Raw genomic sequence first — 20,440 nt, 5'->3', positions numbered from 1 at the left:
AGTCTGAGGTCTCAGTAGAGTGGCTTGGCCCTGGGCAGAGGAGGTGGCCACTCTGGGCTAGGTGGAGATGGGGTGGTAGGCAGGGTGCTTCTCTCTGCACCTGGAGCTTCTCTTGAGCTGGCTGGACCAGCAGCCATGAGCACCAAGAACAACAGCGGCGTAAGCAAGTGGCCCTAGTGCAAGTCCGTGTCTGGGGCAGGCAGCCTGTGGAATGCCAGAGTGACATGATGACATCAGGCTATTGTCCCCCAGGAAAAGGTGGTGTGTTTTTTTTTTAAATATATAGAAAATTTAAAGAACAAAAATTTCAAAATGTTACACTAACACTGCTCTACAGCCAAAATGCTTCTGAAATAAATGTAGTCAAACGTTACTAGTTCTGGGTCACTGAGAATGAAAATGATGCTTACAATTGTTGATTGGCTCTAGTTGAACAGGAAAAGGAAATCTATGCCTTTTGCAGTGCCAATGATTTGGAGAGAGCCAGCAGATCATACCAGCAATTGTTACTTCTGCATGGTGCCTCCAGTTGGGAAAGGTGTGTCAAAGAAGAAAAAGTGGACTGTGCATTATCCAAACATTCCATCAGCTATACACCCAGTACCGCACGGAGAAGGACTGCCGGTTCCTGATGCACCAGAATCATTCTCACTTGAGTCAGACGAGGAAGAGGATGAAACTGCTGGTCCTGAACCATCAATGTCACAGAACCCACATTTTCTCCCATCCTCCTCCTCTGACCCACACCTCATAACACAAGGTGAACTGAATGACCTTGTCAGGGATTTGGAACTACCCAAGAGTAAGGCAGAACTGTTGGGCTCCAGACTACAGCAATGGAATCTCCTGGCAGGTGATGTTAGGGTTTCCATGTTCTGTGACCGTCAAAAGGATCTTGTCCCATTCTTCTTCATGGAAGGTGATCTTGTAGCCTGCAACAACATCGATGGTGTGATGGCAGCCCTCAACATCATTCACGATCCAGATGAGTGGAGACTGTTCATTGATTCATCGAAGACGAAGATGAAGCTGTTTTGCTGCATAATGGCAATGTTTTGCCATCAATTCCAGTTGGTCATGCAGTCCATACAAAGGAAACCTATGACAACATGAAACAACTTTTGAGGTGCATAAACTATGACCAACATCAGTGGCAGCTTTGTGGCGATTTGAAGGTTGTTGCTCTCTTGCTTGGTCTACAGACTGGATACACAAAGTACTGCTGTTTTCTCTGCGAATGGGATAGTCGTGCAAGAGATTCCCACTACATCAAGATAGATTGGCCACTCCGACAGTTATTGGAACCTGGGAGGAAAAGTGTTCAGCATCCACCACTTATTGAATCAAGGAAGATTTGTTACCACCCTTACACATCAAGCTGGGTCTGATGAAGAACTTTGTCAAGGCCATGGACAAACCACAAGCAGCTTTCAAGTACCTCCGTGGAAAATTTCCAAGGTTAAGTGAAGCTAAGATAAAGGAAGGTGTCTTTGTTGGTCCTCAGATTCATGAACTTCTTCGAGATGATGCATTTGACCATGCATTGCGTGTCAAGGAAAAGATGGCATGGAAAGCCTTCCAGTTAGTGGCAATAAATTTTCTCGGAAACAACAAGGCAGACAACTACAGGTTGTTGGTGGAAAACCTCCTCAAGGCATACAAAAGCTTTGGTTGCAACATGTCACAGTGAGCGACGAGCACGGCGAGCGATTTCACCAGGACATTGCAACAATGGAGAAACGCTATCAGGGCAAATGGAGCCCATCAATGCTTGCAGACTATTGCTGGACAGTGACAAGAGATGCTCCATTTCATGAATACAAGAGACAAGCCAAGAAGCACCGAGTAGACACTGAATAGGACTAAACTATGTACATAATAGTTTTTTGCCTTTTGTTTCATAATACATTTTATTTATATAACCCTTTTGCTGATTTTTAAAGTGTTACATAAACAGGACAGGTGAAATATTATCATGTAAAGCAACCATAAACACATGAAAAGACCTAGGTTTACAATTTATAATTAAAACTCTACTATCTACACAATATACATAGACGTAAAGTGTAAAAACTTAAATATCTTGGAAACAGTAGCCAATCAGTTGTTTTAATTGTCATATTTGAATTCAGCACATCAAAATACATAATAAATAGCACATTTTATCTCTGAAGCAGACGACTTCTAAAAAATTGTAGACCAGTGTAATTAGTTTTCACAACTGAAAGAGTATGTAGAAGAAAACATACATTTTTCTTCTACAATTTTTTAAAATTGTACTTTCTGTTCTACAGCACAGGAACATGGTTTAATTCATTTGCCAATACAAGGTGTGTGTTTTATACTGGAGGGCCCATGTCCTCACTTATTAAAATGAACACAATCAAACTTCCTTCATTAACAATTGCAGGAAAACATAGAAAATTCATACTATAAAATAAACTGAAGTATATAAGGTCAGTGTAGACAGATGCACAATTTCTAATGGGTTATACAAAGCTCTGATATAGATCTTTTCAGAACCAAAGACTAATATTTGAAACAGACTGTTTAAGCAGAGAGGCTACATCACAGAAGATTTTATTAAGCGATGGCGAGCTTGTGTCAGACGATTAATTCGTCCACTCAGAAACTGCCTCTGATCAGCAGCATCTTTCCGTTCCTGAAGAAAGAAGCTTAATTCCTCTTTTTCTTGTATAAGTTGCAGCATTGAATTCTGTAGTTTATCTCCAAAGTCCTGAAGGATGTAGAACTGGATGATCAGAGGAATTTGACTGGAGAGACGTTTACCTGCACTCTGGAAACAGAATATGGGTACAAAACATTATCAGAGACAATATGAGAAGGACACTATGGTGAAAGTCAGTAAGAAGCTACAAAATTGTGTCAAGTGATTTTCAGTAAATATCTTCATGAATTAGTCTCATGAAATGATTGACAGCTGAGATGCATATTTTCCTCACACTTGAAAACATGAATGAAACTGTTCTTAATTTTAAAAAGTCTCAACATTTTCTCATGAGCATGAACACAAGGCAGACCAGTCACTTGTAACTGCTTTTATAACCAGATCAATGCTGACATTTGCCAACAGAGTGCTACCTAGTAAATAAGGCTATTGAGAAGTGCAAGCTCAAACTCCCTCCACAGAAGCCATAGTACGTGATGGACCTGCTTCTACAAACTGCTGGGGTGGGGTGTGTGTGTGGGGGGAGGGGGAAGATTAGTGGACTGGGACTCCACCTAATATACTATCTCCTACATTCATAATTATATCACAGATTTCAATTCTTAAGGTTCTAGCCTGAATCCTTTAACATGTAACCCATTTGGGACAATCAAACGGGCACAGCTCAAAATCAACTCCCATGATCCAGAACTTACTTTGGCATGTCTATTAGTCCTGGGAAGTACAGGGCTCCCCTAGGCTTAAAGGAGGTCATCTTTGGGAGGAGTTTTAGAACCAAGGAAAAGGAAAGCTATTTCCCTTTTAATCTAACAAACCAGAGTACAAGTGAGGCAGCAATTCATAATTCAGACAAGCTATTCAACCTGACTAACAGAAGGAACATAAGTCAAGCTCACTTTGAGAGAAATTCCAGTCTATTGCCAAACATTATTCCTTTCAAATGCTGTAGGGTAACATTTTCCTCAGTGCTTAAATCCCCCCTCTTTTTTTAAGTGACAAAAATGCCTAACTCCGCTAGAAAATTCAGTGGAACTAACTGCATAGGGTCTCTTGAAAATACTGCTGAGTTAGTGTAGCCAACTTTCTACTTGAACAAAACTGAACACCCTTCCCAGTGACCTGCCCCGCCTGCAAAGCTTTCTCTTCCCATTGCCCTCCCTCTTCCCCCCCTCCCCCCGTTCCTCACCCTCACTAAACTTGTTCATTTTCACCAGGCTGGTTCAGGGATTTGGGGTGCAGGAGAGGCAGAAAGCTCTCACGGGGATGTGGGCTCTGGGTTGGGATTGAGAGCAGGAGAAGGAGGATCACTTCTGGGGCAGAGGATTGGGATGCAGACTCTAGAGCAATTACCTCAGTTACCGGAAGCAGTGACATGTCTCCCCCGTCCAGCTTCTAGGTGAAGTGTTGAGGAGCCTATGTTGTATACCGCCTCCCAGCTCCCATTGCCTGCTGTTCCTGGTCAGTGGAAGCTGCAGAGCTGGCACATGGGGCAGAGGCAGTGCTTACAGTCCCCTGGCTGCCCCTATGGCAAGCTGTTGGGGTAGGAAACAGACATGCCACTGCTTCCAGAAGGTTCACAGAGTCAAGCTGGGCAGGGAGCCTACCTTAGCCTCACTGCACCTCCCACTAGGCTCTTCTAGTAAGCACTGCCATTTACTGCTAGGGTCCCTTTTTGGCCAGACATCTGGCAAGCCTATTCCAAGTGCCCAATGATTCTCTGTCACAGATTCACTGCTCTGACATTATTTAACCAATTGCCATGTGGAGCACTTTAGGACTCCGTAAGTGTGAGAGAGGATTTAAAAGTAGGATCTTTTTTGTCTTTTCACCCTAATTCATAGCATCTATAGTTAAAATAACTGCTTCTAGTAACAGGAGCTAGATATGGTTTCTATTTTTTTTAGGGAGGGAACAGAGCCCTGCTTGTTCAGTAGCTGCCTCTAGTAGTAGATACAAATCAATGCATCTATACTATACATGCATCCATTTTGTGCCATTGCACTTGAATTTTGCCAGTGATGCATTTTTGCAAAGCAGGCTAAAGCTCCCCTAAAAAGCAAGGCATTCATCTGATGTGGGGATACATTCAGAAATAGCATGGTCATTAAGTTGGTGTGAGTTGAAAACTGAGGTAGACAATCAAAAATCAGAGCAGGATGAAGCAGGCCTCTGCTATCTATGAACTCTGTAACTACATCCAAGTAACGATTCTGATCACTGATATTATACATGCCTTTCATATCACTTCTGAATTTGCCTACAGACATTTTTCATTGGCTGTTCAAAATTCCAGTTAATGCAACAAAAGTGGTTATCTGTGGACATGAAGGGGGAGGAAGAAATCCATAAACTCACATTGAAGTATGCTGTCAGGTGATAACCCATTTCCTTAATGGCAGAGTGGTTCTGGGTTGGAATAGTTCCAAAATTGAAATTCAAGGAGACTGGGTTCTGACTCTTGGTTGCTTCCTTTGGGGTTTCTTCCCTGATAACTTTTAAGTCTTCGCTGTAAACATTGTCTTGGCAGTATACAAGCTGCTCCAATTTAAACTGGACTCGGATCATCATTTCAGCTTCCTGGGCTTGTTTGTCTCTAATGTCTTCAATTTTGTCCTGTAAAGGGATTGGAAGGGGTAAAGAGAACTATCAATATCTACTAAGCATCAGGTGATGCAGGTGAGTACAAGACTAGCCCATCTAACTGGTAACATGGGACATGGTGTCCCAGGGTTCCTAAAGAGCACATGGTAAACTGCTAGATTCTAGCTTCCTGTCAGGCAGTTCAAGGAGGCAGGAGAGTATACATTGTCCATTACACGTGTGGGCAAGAACTGCCAATAGCCAGCTGCTCCCGAGAGATTGTCTGCAGAGCTGGGGAAACAGTGAAGAGATCATGCAATATATTCTGATATGGCACATAGAATCATAGAACCATAGAGCTGGAAGAGACCTCAGAAGGTCATCAAGTCCAGTCCCCTGCTCTAGGCAGGACCAATCCCAACTAAATCAACCCAGCGAGGGCTTTGTCAAGCCGAGACTTAAATACCTCGGCTACATCTAGACTGGCATGATTTTCCGCAAATGCTTTTAACGGAAAAGTTTTCCGTTAAAAGCATTTGTGGAAAAGAGCATCTAGACTGACAGATACTTTTCCGCAAAAGCACTTTTTGCGGAAAAGCGTCCGTGCCAATCTAGACGCGCTTTTGCGAAAAAAAGACCCGATCGCCATTTTTGGGTCTACACTGGCCCTTTCCGAACGGGAGCAGCATAGTATTTCCGCAAGAAGCACTGATTTCAGACAGTAGGAAGTCAGTGTTCTTGCAGAAATTCAAGTGGTCAGTGTAGACAGCTGGCAAGCTTTTCTGCAAAAGCAGCTGCTTTTGCAGAAAAACTTGCCAGTCTAGACACAGCCCTCTAGGGATGGAGACTCCACTACTTCCCTAGGTAACCCCTTCCAGTGCTTCACCACTCTCCTAGTGAAATAGTTTTTCCTAATATCCAACCCGGACCTCTCCCACCACAACTTGGGTATGTCTACACTACCCCGCTAGTTCAAACTAGCGGGGTAATGTATGCATACCGCACTTGCTAATGAAGCCCGGGATTTGAATTTCCCGGGCTTCATTAGCATAAGCGGGGAGCCGCCATTTTTAAATCCCCGCTGCTTCGAACCCCGTGCAGCGTGGCTACACGGGGCTCGAACTAGGTAGTTCGGACTAGGTGCCTATTCCGAACTACCGTTACTCCTCGTGAAACGAGGTATACCGGTAGTTCGGAATAGGCACCCTAGTCCGAACTACCTAGTTCGAGCCCCGTGTAGCCACGCTGCACGGGGTTCGAAGCAGCGGGGATTTAAAAATGGCGGCTCCCCGTTTATGCTAATGAAGCCTGGGAAATTCAAATCCCGGGCTTCATTAGCAAGTGCGGTATGCATACATTACCCTCCTAGTTCGAACTAGGAGGGTAGTGTCGACATACCCCTTGAGACCATTGCTCCTTGTTCTGCCATCTGTCACTACTGAGAACAGCCTCTTTCTACCCTCTTTGGAACCTCCCTTCAGGAAGTTGAAGGCTGCTATCAAATCCGCCCTCACTCTTCGCTTCTGCAGACTAAATGGACCCAACTCCCTCAGCCTCTCCTCATAGGTCATATGCTCCATCCCCCTAATCATTTTGGTTGCCCCCCCGCTGGACCCTCTCCAATGCGTCCACAACGTTTTTGTAGTGGGGGGCCCAGAACTGGACACAATACTCCAGATGTGGCCTCACCAGAGCTGAATAAAGGAGAATAATCACTTCTCTAGATCTGCTCTCAATGCTCCTCCTAATGCACACTAAAATGCCATTAGCCTTCTTGGCTACAAGGGCACACTGTTGCCTCATATCCAGCTTCTCATCCACTATAACCGCCAGTTTTCTGTAGAACTACTACTTAGCTGGTTGGTCCCTACCTGTAACAATGCTTACAGATTGTTTGGGATTCTTCCGTCCCAAGTGCAGGACTCTGCACTTGTCTTTGTTGAACCTCATCAGATTTCTTGTGGCCCAATCCTCCAATTTGTCTAAGTCACTCTGTACCCTATCTCTGCCCTCAAGCATATCTACCTCTCCCCCTAGCTTAGTGTCATCTGCAAAATTGCTGAGGGTGCAATCCATCCCCTCATCTAGGTCATTAATAAAGATATTGAACAAAACCGGTCCCAGAACCAAACCTTGGGGCACTCCACTAGAAACCGACCGCCATCCTGACATCGAGCCGTTGATTACTACCCTCTGGGCCCGGCCTTCTAGCCAGCTTTCTATCCATGTTACCGTCCATTTATCCAATCCACATTCCCTTAACTTGCTGGCAAGAATATTGTGGGAGATCGTATCAAAAGCCTTGCTAAAGTCAAGGTATATCACATCCACTGACTTTCCCATGTCCACAGAGCCAGTTACCTCATCATAGAAGCTAATCAGATTCGTCAGGCACGACTTGCCCTTTGTGAATCCATGCTGACTATTCCTGATCACTTTCCTCTCTTCCAAGTGCCTCAAAATGGATTCCTTAAGGATCCCTTCCATGATTTTTCCAGGAACCGAGGTAAGACTGACTGGCCTATAGTTCCCTGGATCATGCAATATATTCGAATATGGCACATAGTTAGGGATGATGCTACATACAGCCTCTGTCTGTCATCCCCCCCCCCATCCCCTGCCCCCACACTGCTGTATTTTAACTGCCTGACTTCTGCAGGCCTTGACATGAACTTAGTTCCCCTCAGTCTCATCATGAAAATTCACACCATTGTCCATTCTCAAACAAACCAACCTTCAGCTAGTGGGTCAGGTATAGCAACCTTTTCTCTTTGGCCTTCTGGATACCTTACCTGTCCAATCCACCCAAATAGATGGACAAATCGTCCAGTTCTTGATAGTGCTACAATTTATTCAAGCCTTCTTAAAATCCTCACAAGATTTACACTCCTTCCCGAGCCAAATTCTGTATTGTTCTCAGCTTCCAGGACTTCCACATCACAACTCCTTTCCTTCCTCCCTCTCCTATCATTTCCCTCTATTCTCCCTTCCCTCTTTGCTCAGACGCTCACCTGATTGCTGCCTGATTTTTTCAGAGCTGCCGAGCCCCTGCATCTCCCTGACTATCCATTTATATCTTCTAACCTCTCCTCCCTTAAAGTCTTTTCAAAACTTACTTCAGTAACTGTAGTCACTTTTTTTTTTAAAGTCCCATTGTATATAAAAGTCTCCTAACCAGCCCCATCAGCATGCTGCATGTTTGACTAAATCTCTGGGACTGACTGAAATCTGAGCTTGTAAACTCTTTGGGACTGGACTCAATCTTTGTGTATAGTGCTTTATGCATATATGGTGTGAAATGGTGACAAAATGTTACTGAATGACAAAACAGCCGTATATAACATTTTCCATTTCAGTTTCTCTGTTACCTTATTGCATGACATTCATAAGGATGATATGTCTGCAGGAATCTCCACAAGTTGTTTAAAGATACAACAATGAAATAAGTGATCAAGAGTGAAGAAGTAAAATATAGTTTTATACACACTAAATTATTGGCATTCAGTATTACTTGTCTTCTATGGGTCTATGTAACCTGATATAAGTATCAGGTGGGAAGATACCTTGAAGTCATCTAGTCCAGTTCCCACCATTCAAGGCAGGACTATGGAATTACTAGATCACCCCTGTCAGATGTTTGTGTAACCTGTTCTAAAAACCTCAGAGGAAAGAGATTCCACAGTCTCCCTCGGCAATTTTTTCTAGGGCTTAACTACTTGGACAACCAGGAAGCATTTCCTAGTGTCTAACCTAAGCCTCCCTTTCTGTAAATTTAAGCCCATTGCTTCTTATCCTGTCCTCAGAGGTTAAGGAGAATAATTTTTCTCCCTCCTCCTTGTAACAACCTTTTAGGTACTTGAAAGCTGTTATCAAGTCCACTCTCAGTCTTCTCTTTTGCAGACTAAACAAACCCAATTTTAATCAATCTTCCTTCATAGGTCATGTTTTCCAGGCCTTTAAGTTTAACCATTTTTTGTGCTCTTCTCTGGAGAAGATGTGGCGTCTCACCTTAGCAGCTCTGTTAAGATTGTGAAAATCCTCAAAATGATCTTTGGCAACCTTGGTAAAAGATTTTCGGACAATTTCTGAGGGGAGAAAAGAGAGATAAAATAAAGCTAACAACATAAATGTGATTACTGAGCTACTGACAGCACCAGATTTGTGAAAACTTGGTCATTCAGCATATCTATCCAAAGGTCAATGCCTTGGAACTCTGCTTAGCTCTTCAATGTTTGATTCATGTCCTATCTGATGATTTTTCATTTTCCTATTTTCTTATTGTGGTCCATTTACAACTTTCAGAAATACTGTCCATTTAGATATGTGTCCTATCACAGTCTAAAGGTCAGGCACAGAGGATTAAGGTCTAGAAATGTTTCATGGCTTGACCCTGGTTTGATTCAGATTAGTTTTCCCCTGCTTGAAGCAGGTAAAATATAGCTCTCGGCATGTTAACCAAAATGTAGACAAATTAATATTGCTGAAGCTTAGGATAAGCTTAATAAATGAAACTCACCATTTACTTTCTTCAGTATCTCAATAGCTGGTTCTTCTAGTATTGTGATTTGCTGTCTTACAATGGTCTCAAATGCCTTGTAACTGACAAAACCTGGGAGCTCTCTTCCACGATACTGTTGTTCAAATCTCCACACTTCATGTTGTATAGTTTTTCTAACTAGAACATTAAAATAGCACTATTTAAATACACTATATCCAATCATTTTATTTAAAAAAATTATGGATTTAAAAGTTTAGCTTTGTTCTCAAGATACTTGACTGAAAGAACTCAGCTGGGCATTTATGCAGGTTGATTTATGAGCCAAAATATGCAATTACTTCTAAGAATGAGCTGTTTCATTCACTAAGTATGTAAACTAATGGAAAGCTGGAACAAGGGCCAGTATAGCATCTCCTATCAGTCTGATACCTTATCAGCAGTGGCCAATACTTGATGCTTTATTTAGAGGAAGATGAAAAACTACCACAAACAAGGAAGTCTACTCTAGGCCTTCTGATATGCTCAGGCACCATCTCTAAAACAATGTTAACGCTATAGAAGTTTGCCATCCTAAATCGTATTTATTCCCTTTGATGTGTGTACAAGTGCTTTAAAATGTATCCAATCTTTACTGATCATGGGTGGATTTAGAAAAATATATCATAACTAAGCATGACTGGAGACAGGAGGTACACAGGTAATGCTGCATTTGATTTTAGAAACCATTCCTCTCGAGTTCCAAGAGACTACAGGAAATTTTGGGCTTATAGTCACACTACAAAAAAATCATTGTGTAGTTTCATGTATCAAAGAGGAATTTGGGAAGCAAAGCAAACCAAAACCACAACACACCACTTTTAGAAGGAAGGTGTACAAGGTTTGTAAAATTAACCAGTCACCTAGAACATCTTCCAATGTACTTTAGAACAGGATGCTCCAAAACCTGCATAATTTCCTAAGTTTGAACTTTCATTTATAGGCTATTTTTAATACTTATTCTGTTCTAATTAGAACCATTTCATGAACTTACAACGACTCTAGTTATATAACTAATACCGGCCTCACACAGTGCCTTTCCTATGTGAATCTCAAGTTGCTTTCTAAATGAAACTGGAGGTATCCCATTTTACCCTCAATGTAGGTGTGCCTCCCATTCACCCCCCCCCAGCTGATTCTCAAAGGGAATAAGTCCCATCATAAAGAAACTAGTTTTTACTTGCTCTCCTATTTTTCTTGTGTTTGTTCACCTGCTCTCTCATCTTTTCCCTTGTTTTCCTGTGGGGTTTTTTCCCATGCATCGAATACATATAGATTAACTGGTTCTGGATATGCAGTGAGACAAGACAGATTAGACAATAGACTATACCCAGGTCTAAATGTAGTTGTCCCTCAGTGAGGTATGTCCTTATATTCAATCCACAGAATACCCCTTTATTCATCATGTAACTATTCATTTAAGAATTATTTAGCAACATTTATGTACATATGCATAAACAGTTAAAAAAAACATAATAGGGGTTGCTCAACAAAAAGGTGGTGCTACATGTTCACAAGAGTTAATGGATGTTCTGAGAGGTTTAAAAAAGTTTTGAGCTTACCTTAAAATTAAATGTCTGTGAGCTATAGTCTCCTTTTAGATCTGGGTTATATGTGAAACCTATTTTTTGTAATGGTTATTTTATTACACATACATTGCTACCTCTGCACTTTAAAATCTCCTTTTAACATAAATTATTCAAAGAACCAGGGGGCATATTGTCAGCTGCTGAAATTGCCCTGGCACTATTGGCCTCAATGGAAGGTGGGAGCATGCTATTGACTTCAGTGGCGCTCTGAGAATTCACAACAGCTGGGGGATCGCCAACCAGGTATCTAAGCATTAATTAGTCAACATCTTGACAGATAAGTTTTCATCACTTCAAGCTTTTATTTTCATTAACATAATCTATTAGCTGTATTACAACTTCAGTCAATATAAATGGAGTATTTCATAGCAGCTTTACAGGCAATCCCCCCTGTACTTACCAGTCAATGCGCTCTCATCAAGTATTTTCCCCCATTTTTGAAACTCTGCACGGATTTTTGTAAATAGTTTAATTTGATTAAGCAGCAACTTTTCTTCTCCCACCACTGTATTCATGATTTCTTGATTAAAGAGTTTGATTTTCTGTAATGAGGTTTAAAGAGAAAAACAAAAAAACCCATTCTGAATTCTGTAAAGGCAACACAGCTAAGCAAGAGTGAACTTGAATTTTATTTCCCTTGTGGATCAAGGCAATCTTTTACTAAATTCCAGTTAGATTTATGAAAAGCCAGTGAGAGTTGGTAGAGTTGCAGAGGTATCAATGTGGGCCTATTTTGGTCTGCAGAACCTATTACTGGGGAGGGCATTAAAAAAGAAAAGTCTCCAGCTTGATTTGCAGATCCCAGGTTGAGACTGCAGGTCTGGCAGTTAGAAAAATAGACAACCATCTTATATTTGTAAACCAATGATGTCTGTTATGGAAATCATTGAGACAAACATGGACTACACTCTCATATTGACCAAGTTCTGTCCAGCATTGAACTTCTTTAAAAGTCATGGGATTTATGCTGCTAATTTATTTTGATGTTTTTGAAAATCCCAACTTAAATTGTAATTCACCTTCTTTGTCCCTCTCTCTCTTTACTCTACAGTCTGATCTAACCTCAGCCATGCTGTTCAGAAATGGATGCCTAAAGTGAGGCTCTTAAATCTAGATTGAAGCTCCTATAAGTGGTCTGATATTTGTGGCCATGGATGAGTGCCTGACATTTTTTTGAAAAACCAGACCTTTTGTTTGGATGCCTATATACGGCTTGAGGTCCCCAATTTTAAACATCTACTTTTGGAAAATCTTGTTCATTTAAAAAAAAAATGTACTGCTCCTGAGAGCCTTTGAGTCTGAAGTTATCTAGTTATCTGCAAGGACAGCAGATGTACAAGCTTCTTCCCCAACATTCTGCATGTGTTTCAGTTTTATTCTGGAGGGCTGTGTCTACACTGCTGCGATCTTGCACAAAATCGGCTGCTCTTGCGCAAAAACTTGCTGCCTGACTACACTGGCCGCGTGTTCTTGCGCAAGTAAACTGACATTCTAATGTACGAAATCAGGGCTTCTTGCGCAAGAACTCTGATGCTTCCACTCAGGAATAAGCCCTTCTGTGCAACTGTTCTTGCGCAAGAGGCCAGTGTAGACAGGCAACATTAATTTCTTGTGCAAAAAAGCCCTATGGTTAAAATGGCCATCAGAACTTTCTTGCGCAAGAGAACACCTACACTGGCATTGATGTTCTTGCACAAAAGCACATCTCTTGCAGAAAAGCACATGCCAGTGTAGACGCTCTCTTCTGGAAGAGTTTTTGCAGAAGAACTCCTCCGCAAAAGAGTTTTTGCGTGAGAACGTGCCAGTGTAGACGTAGCCGAGGGGTAATTCATTCTCAGTACTCATTTAGTCCTAGCTGAGAGAGCTAGCAATAAGCATGGATTGAGGAGTTTATTTTTTCCTTACTATGGACACTTCACTGAGAACTGCTGAGACCAAATCACTTCATACAGACCACTGAGCAGGCATCACAATAGTTAGCAGTAACCAGTTTCTACAGAGACCAATAAGGGTGCTATTGTCATTGCAAGGCTGAGTAGAAGATAGCATATGCTATCCTACTATTGTCAGCTTCATTTTTCAGCCCAAGAGATGCAGTTTTGCTGAGACCAGCTAGATATGTGGATATAAGGGGTTCACTCTCTGTATTATTTTTTCTGAATATTATGTGTGACCTGTTTTCCCTGTTCTATTTTGTATTGCTGCTTACTTGAACTCAAAGGGTTAAATCAGACCAGAGTTGGAGATTGGCTTATACAGAAAACAAAACTAGAATGAGCAAGTCAGCCAGTTTCAGGTGCACACCTTCATAGCAGCTACAAGAGCAATGTGGCCATTAGTGGGAGACTCTACTTCCAGGTGCCAGTGAAATTAATGATTGTTTTGCCAAAGCTGAGACTTCACAGACTATAGAGCAGGCATGTCCAAAGTCCGGCCCGCGGGCCAATTGCAGCCCGTGTTCCGGTTTAATACGGCCCCACAGGTAATTTGGCAATATCTATCTTTTATGGCCCCCAACGAATCCATATGTATTGAGATGAATACATTGTAAAATCTCAGTTAATGTCAGTTGGTCTAAATCAGTTATAAATATATTTGGACACAACATGTATACTTGGTGTTATGTTCCTGTTCATATTTTTTGAACTTAAAAGTTGACAGACAACCTTTATTACCAATAATATGTAATGTACTTTACAATGTTCCTGACATATATTTCAGCTTCCTGGATTTTTTTTTCATCTGGCCTTCAGATATGAAAGGCAGAGTGATTTAACACCTGTTTAGATTTGTCATCCATGTGACGAAATGAAAAGTATGCCGTTTGCAATAAACTTTGCATAAAATAGTTAATTTGCATTTAATTTTAATGGTTCAAAGAATGTCAGGCAAAATGGTCGGCCCTCACGCATGTTCACTTCATCAAATCTGGCCCTCTTTGAAAAAAGTTTGAACACCCCTGCTATAGAGCAAAAGGATCCAAGTGAGCGAGAAGGGGTAGCCTTGAGTGTATCCATGAAACAGCTGAGGTCTGATTCAGAGGCAGAGGGAGCTTGTGTAAGCAGTGTAAACTGGTTCTTCCAGCTCCGAGATGGAAAAGAAGCTAGACCTGCCTGAGCTGTGGCCAGAGAGGGTAAGCTTGAGTAAGACCTGTAAGTCTGATATTTTATATCCACTTCTAAGGCCTGTGAACTTTTTGGAGAAAATATATTGTGTTTGTTTCCCTGCATGTATATGATAACAGTATCCCAGAGGAGAACTCTAGCAGGCCAAAGCCCAGGTAACAATTGGCAGCCAGGGAGGTGTAAGCTGGAGACCCAGTCTGGGGGGTGGGAGTTGGATCAGAGTATTGCACTTTGAAGAGAAGTGGAGGCACAGTTCTGCATTATGACAGGGGTGCACTTGAAAGACTGGAAGGTGGTGTCTGTGGGAGCAGCTTAATTAGTACTACGGGAACAACCATTCACCACAGTAGGTCTCATGGATGTTAAAGGGCAGAAAGGATTGCCATGAACATCCAGTCAGATCTCCTGTACATTTCAGGCCATTGGGTCTGACCTACCCCACCAGTAATAGACCCATCACATCAGGCTGGGGCTCATAATAAGGAGATTGTTGAAGCTCTTTCAACTGGCCACCATGAGCCAAACACAGCTATGGTTTAAATCCAGGGATGCACTTAGCCTTATATGTTGTAAGCCATGAAAGCCCTACAAAGTTAATGGAAGAAATGAATTTGTTCCCTTTTGAAATTCATGAAAATGTAGTCATTTATTCTGCTCCCTTAGGTGCGCCACACAAGCAAATACACATTTATACTCACATCTATTAGGAAAAACAGCTTCTCGCCTTCTGTTTTGGGTGCGCCTTTGCCATATTTGCGTAACTCTTCAGTTGCTTTTTGGAGCTGGATGTTTATTTGTTCTTCTAAAACAGGCAAAGATTTCTAGGGGTAGAAAAAAAATACTTGAACAGATCGGACAATTCCATTTTAAGTAGAAAGAAATTTCAGGGTATGACATGGAGATATATAAATCCTGTGCTGCCCATAAAAATCAAGAAAGGCAGTGTTGATTTTAGACTGCAGAGCAGGCTGTGAGGAAGTGTTCTTTTGTGCTTTCCTTACTTTTTTTTTTTTTAAAGGTATCTTGCTTGTCTAGTGCAGCATCCTATTTGGAGAAGCAGTGCATCTCAGCAGTCTTTTTCTTATGATTAAACAGTGAATAAAAAGACTATGTAGCATCTGAAATGTTTCATTTATTATATATTTTTCATGATTCCAAAAGTTAACTGATAACTTGCTCTAATTAACACTACTTTATCCATAGGCTTCAAAGCACTTTACAAAGGAAAGCAAGGATCAGAATCCCTACTTTAAAAAGAGAGGAGGAGGAGAAGGGAGGGGGGGTCATAGATTAAGTGATTTGACCATGGTTAAATAGTAGGACAGCAACAAGGCTAAACATAACAGGGATCAGCTGACTATTGCTGGTGGAAATGTTTCCGATTGCTTTTTTTTCCACAGAAAGAAGCAGTTTTGGACAAGCTGACACTATAAGGTCAAGTTCATATAATTTTAACTGGGAAAGAGCTGGACTATTCTATTTTACTGATAGATTCCAAACACTTTGGGGGGAAAAATCCCCTGATAATACCTCTGGATTGGCAGCTGAACTAAAAAAACCAACCAACCAACCAAAAACAGTTATCCACTCAGCTCTACATCTGACTCAGGCTCAGCATAATGGGCCATGTGCTTGCAGACTGCAATCCAGAAAGATAATTAAAGACTATTCAAATAAATAATGTTTATAGGCCCAGTCCTCCAAAAAATGCAAGATTGAATCCTATTTTGTAAAGGTCACCGATGTAAACAGTTTCTTTGTTAGCTTACATTAATGTGTTCCACAAGCTCAGCTGTAAGTTTCTCTGCCAAAATGGGGATAGTAGCCTTATTCTCCTGCAGAAGAACTCTGAAAGAGTAAGGAATATAAATGTCAGCAACTTCCATTTGCTGAACAAGATTGCAAGGTCTTCCCTAGTTCTGCAGAACAAAACACGTAACAGTTTCTTCTGATGAGGCAGGGGAACGCTGGTGAAGGTACAGCTGTTGCCTCAACACATCCTGACAAGTCTGCTTTTGTGCAAGATTGGATTCTAAACAATGAGCTGTTTGCTGAACAGACTGAGAATTAGAGAAGTTTGACACCTGTTTCAGAAAGATCACAAGATAAGAATATCCATATTTATTTGTGTATTATAGAGATAAATGTACCTCTACGTGGTAGGGATAGTGACTCAGAACCTCTTTCAGGTTTAAAAATACTCTTTATGCATGAAATGCTAAAGAGCAATCATCTATGGAGGACTGCATTCTCCTAACACAGACCATAGCATTCCTGTGTGTTTCACCATATTTTCTAGTGAATAGAACTATACATGTTAAATGCCAGAGCCAGCAAGGCACTTTAAAGCATGTGCAGAACTTGACTTCATTGGGACTACTTCAGAGTTTAATGATCACCAAGTTTAATGGTTTTCTGAACATACATAAGAACGGCCGTACTGGGTCAGACCAAAGGTCCATCTAGTCCAGTATCCTGTCTGCTGACAGTGGCCAGCATCAGGTGCCCCAGAGAGGGTGGACCGAAGACAATGATCAAGTGATTTGTCTCCTGCCATCCTTCTCCAGCCTCTGACAAACAGAGGCCAGGGACACCATTTCTATCCCCTGGCTAATAGCCTTTTATGGCCCTAACCTCCATGAAATTATCTAGCTTCTCTTTAAAATTATCTATCTTCTCTTCTCTTTCTGGATCAGAGCTTAAATCAAACTTGAATCTGAAGTGTTGTTTGGTATAAGTCAAAAAGTTGTTTGGCATGTAAAGTCTTGTATTTTGGAAACTACCACACAAACAAAAGGAAACTAAACAAAGAAACACCCCATCCTAAACTGACCTGAGGATAATTCTCATTATGGGCCTAATCCAAATCTGACTGGAGTCAGCAGGGATCTTTCCATTGACCTCAATGGATTGTGGATTAGGCCTTTTAACTGTTTGAAAAGTACCTAAAATGTTCATGCTCCTCAAAGAATGCTCTCTCCTTCTGGATTGCAGAGGCCAGGGTTAGGTTGTCATGAATGTCTTGCTGCCCACGACATTTAACAATCATATAACCCTTTCTTAGGTGGATGACAAGGTTTCGGACAATGTCAACAACCGACTCCTCAGTTCCTCTGTCCACCAAATCTGGTTTTGTCAGGATCCCTGTCGAGTAACATGAGGAGAAGATTAGATAATCAAAGAAATTATGAGGGAAGATTTTTAACATATTCTGTTTTCAAGGTATTTATTGGCATAATATCATTGGCCGTAGGGCCCTAAATTTAGCTATCCCTTTAGATCAGGAGCAGGCAATTATTTTTGTTGGGAGGGGGCACTCCAAGAATTTGATAAGTGGGTAAGAGCCTCAGTGTTCCATGATATTAAATGAGGAGGTAAGCAGTCTGGGATGGAGGATGGATGCAGAAGGGAGTGTGGGGGTAAAGTATTGGATTGCATGGGGGAGGGCAGTCTGAGGGAGTCCGGGGCCGCCTGTGAGCCTAGGCAGACTCGGCAGTCGCCTAGGGCACCGCCGGCCCGGGGCGCCCGATGATGATGTCACGGGGCGCCCGGGCACCCAATGATTACTTCACAGCCATTGATGGCCATGCAGGCAGGGGCGTCAGCTGCTGCAGCCCGCCTTGGACCACTCCTGGAGAGAGTTTGGGCGAAGGAGGGGTTTGTGACCTAGAGAAAGAGGCTAGGGTTCACAAGGGGTTGAAGGCATTTGGGTTGTGACCTGGGGCCATGGATCAGGGTGTAGAGTCTTGCGGGGGGAGGGGGAGTACAGGAGGAGCGGGAGGAAGAGCTGGGGAGCCAGAGGCAGGGTTTGGCTGGAAGACTTATCTCAGTGACCACCAGCCAACAGCTCAATGGGTTTCTCAGGCAGCCTCCGTGCCTGCCCTGCAGGGGCCATATGGGTCTGCAGAGCTATGAGCTTGAGAAGAGGGAGGTGGAGAGATGCTGCATTCTGACTGCTTCAAAGAGGCAGAGGCAGGGGGAGCATGTGCTTGCAGCTGTTGAAAGACAAATGGCTCTGGCAGCCGTTTTTCTGAGTGGCGTGTGGGCTGGCAGGGCAGGTAAGGGAGCCTGCCTGAGGTGCCCTGCTGTGTCCACTGGCTGGATCCAGCCAATGGGGTCATATTTTCCTCAACCCTGCATTACATGTCAGTTTCCTTTTATTGATGCACAAAATTCATGTTCCCCCTTTCCCTCCCCCACCATAGTGGGTAGGTGTTTGCAGGGATGTGGAGAGGGGGAAATATTAGAACTCTACGACCTGCCTTCCCCCCGTTTGTATATTTAAAAGCATGTCTTACCTAGAGTTCTCTCTCCATCAGGGTCCACTTCTTGAGCCATTTTCAGGGCCTCTGTTGTTGCAATATCCACGTTACTTGGCACCACTACCAAGTTTATTGTCTCTTGCTTATCAATAAATTTTTTAATTAGCTTTTTGATCTGTAATAAAATATGGTAAGAAAGAAAAGCAGTAAAGTTTGATGTGACAAATACCATTAGATGCCAGGCTTCTTCTTATCTGAGGAGGTAGAATTGTATCAATCATGTGTATCAAATTGTGACAGAAGTAAATGGGGAGGTACAAATAGAGGGAAAATGGTTCTCACTATAAAGGCTAATCTATTTCTCTAAACCCTGATCTACACTAGAAATTTACTTTGAAATAACCCCCTCCCCCTAATTTTGAGATACTCCGCAGGGCGTCCATACTACCAAATCCGTTATTTTGAAATAACAGGCTAGTTATTTGAAATCTACTACCACTTTCCTCAGGGAATAACACTTATTTTGAAATTGTTATTTTAAAATAGCATTATTGTGGATGATCTGATACTGCTAATTCAAAATAATTGTTCTCCAAAGGCCTCTCACAGCTGCACTTCCGACCACTCTGGCCACATCTGCCATCTCCACTGCTCTTCTATGCATGTTGCATTACCTGTTCTCCAATGTCTTGTGGCTGATTCCCTACAGCTACCCTTGCAATTCCTGGAAGATCGATCAGCGTCAGATCTGGAACATTTGGGGAACTAATTTCTAGGGAAATTAATTCCCTGCTAATGCCCACTCCTTCACCAGCAATTGCATTCTGGGCTAGAAAGGAGAAAAAGGAAAGAAAAGCAAATTGTTGGAAGTCCATCATGAGAATTTCAGATTAGAACATATTAGAAGTGGAAAGTTCCTGTTGCAGCCTTTTTTAAGGGAGGTATTTTGGGACTCTATTTTACAAAGGCAAAATCCCATAGAAATTAATGGGTCAGGATTGGACTCCAGTGCAGGATTTGAACTCTAATAAAGAACGCATTGTCTGTGAATTAAAACTTTCTGAAAACCCAATGTACAAAAATCAAATATCTGAAGATGGCTTAGAAAACAGTGATATAATTATTATAATACTTAGCGTGTACATAAATGGTTCCTCATCTTTAAAATTCTAGACACACATTAGTTAATCCTGACAACCTTACAAGGTACTAAAGGGTTATTATCCACATTCTATAAATGGATGAAATGAGGCATAGAGATTAAGTGACTTGTCAAAGATTTAGGAATGTTAAACTGGTTAACTGGTTAAACAAAAGCTCTGAACCATTTTGACTCAGGTCCTGCTGCCCAGCCCACCACCCAGCCCCGTTGTGGCTATAAGCTCCTGCCACAGCTGTGAGGTCCCCTTACTCAGTCCCTCCACCCTACCACAGCTGTGGGGTCCCTCCTCTCAGGCCGGTGTTGCTCTGGTCCAGCGGGTCTGGCCACTACCAGACTTTGCTGACAAGGGCAGTAAGCTATATGCTTACCAGTTAACCTTTTAACATCTCTCCCAAGATTATATAGCAAATCAGTGGCAGAGCTATGACCAGAATGGAAGAATATTGCGTTCCCATACTCTATTTTAGCCATCCGACCACACAGTCAAAATCAAACACCA

General features: G+C 42.1%; 1 protein-coding gene across 1 annotated transcript in view; it reads right to left on the bottom strand.

The window, feature by feature from the left end:
* Positions 1–373: 373 nt before the first annotated feature.
* LOC102450348 (interferon-induced GTP-binding protein Mx2-like) overlaps positions 374–20,440 on the bottom strand; it is a 33,240-nt gene continuing 13,173 nt past the window's right edge. Inside the window, exons 5-14 of the mRNA XM_075912149.2 lie at positions 19,454–19,608; positions 18,816–18,954; positions 17,463–17,661; positions 16,287–16,365; positions 15,216–15,338; positions 11,793–11,934; positions 9,786–9,944; positions 9,278–9,354; positions 5,045–5,302; positions 374–2,797 (exon numbers count right to left, since the gene is read on the bottom strand). Of these exons, the coding sequence (XP_075768264.2) occupies positions 2,564–2,797; positions 5,045–5,302; positions 9,278–9,354; positions 9,786–9,944; positions 11,793–11,934; positions 15,216–15,338; positions 16,287–16,365; positions 17,463–17,661; positions 18,816–18,954; positions 19,454–19,608 (1,565 nt within the window). The 3' untranslated portion in view covers positions 374–2,563. The remainder of the gene's footprint in view (positions 2,798–5,044; positions 5,303–9,277; positions 9,355–9,785; positions 9,945–11,792; positions 11,935–15,215; positions 15,339–16,286; positions 16,366–17,462; positions 17,662–18,815; positions 18,955–19,453; positions 19,609–20,440) is intronic.

The sequence above is a fragment of the Pelodiscus sinensis genome, chromosome 1, assembly GCF_052426305.1.
Source record: "Pelodiscus sinensis isolate ZL-2025 chromosome 1, ASM5242630v1, whole genome shotgun sequence".
NCBI classification, from domain to species: Eukaryota; Metazoa; Chordata; order Testudines; family Trionychidae; genus Pelodiscus; species Pelodiscus sinensis.
The sequence above is the reverse complement of the archived record's forward strand: the minus strand, read 5'-3'. Positions and strand labels throughout refer to the sequence as shown.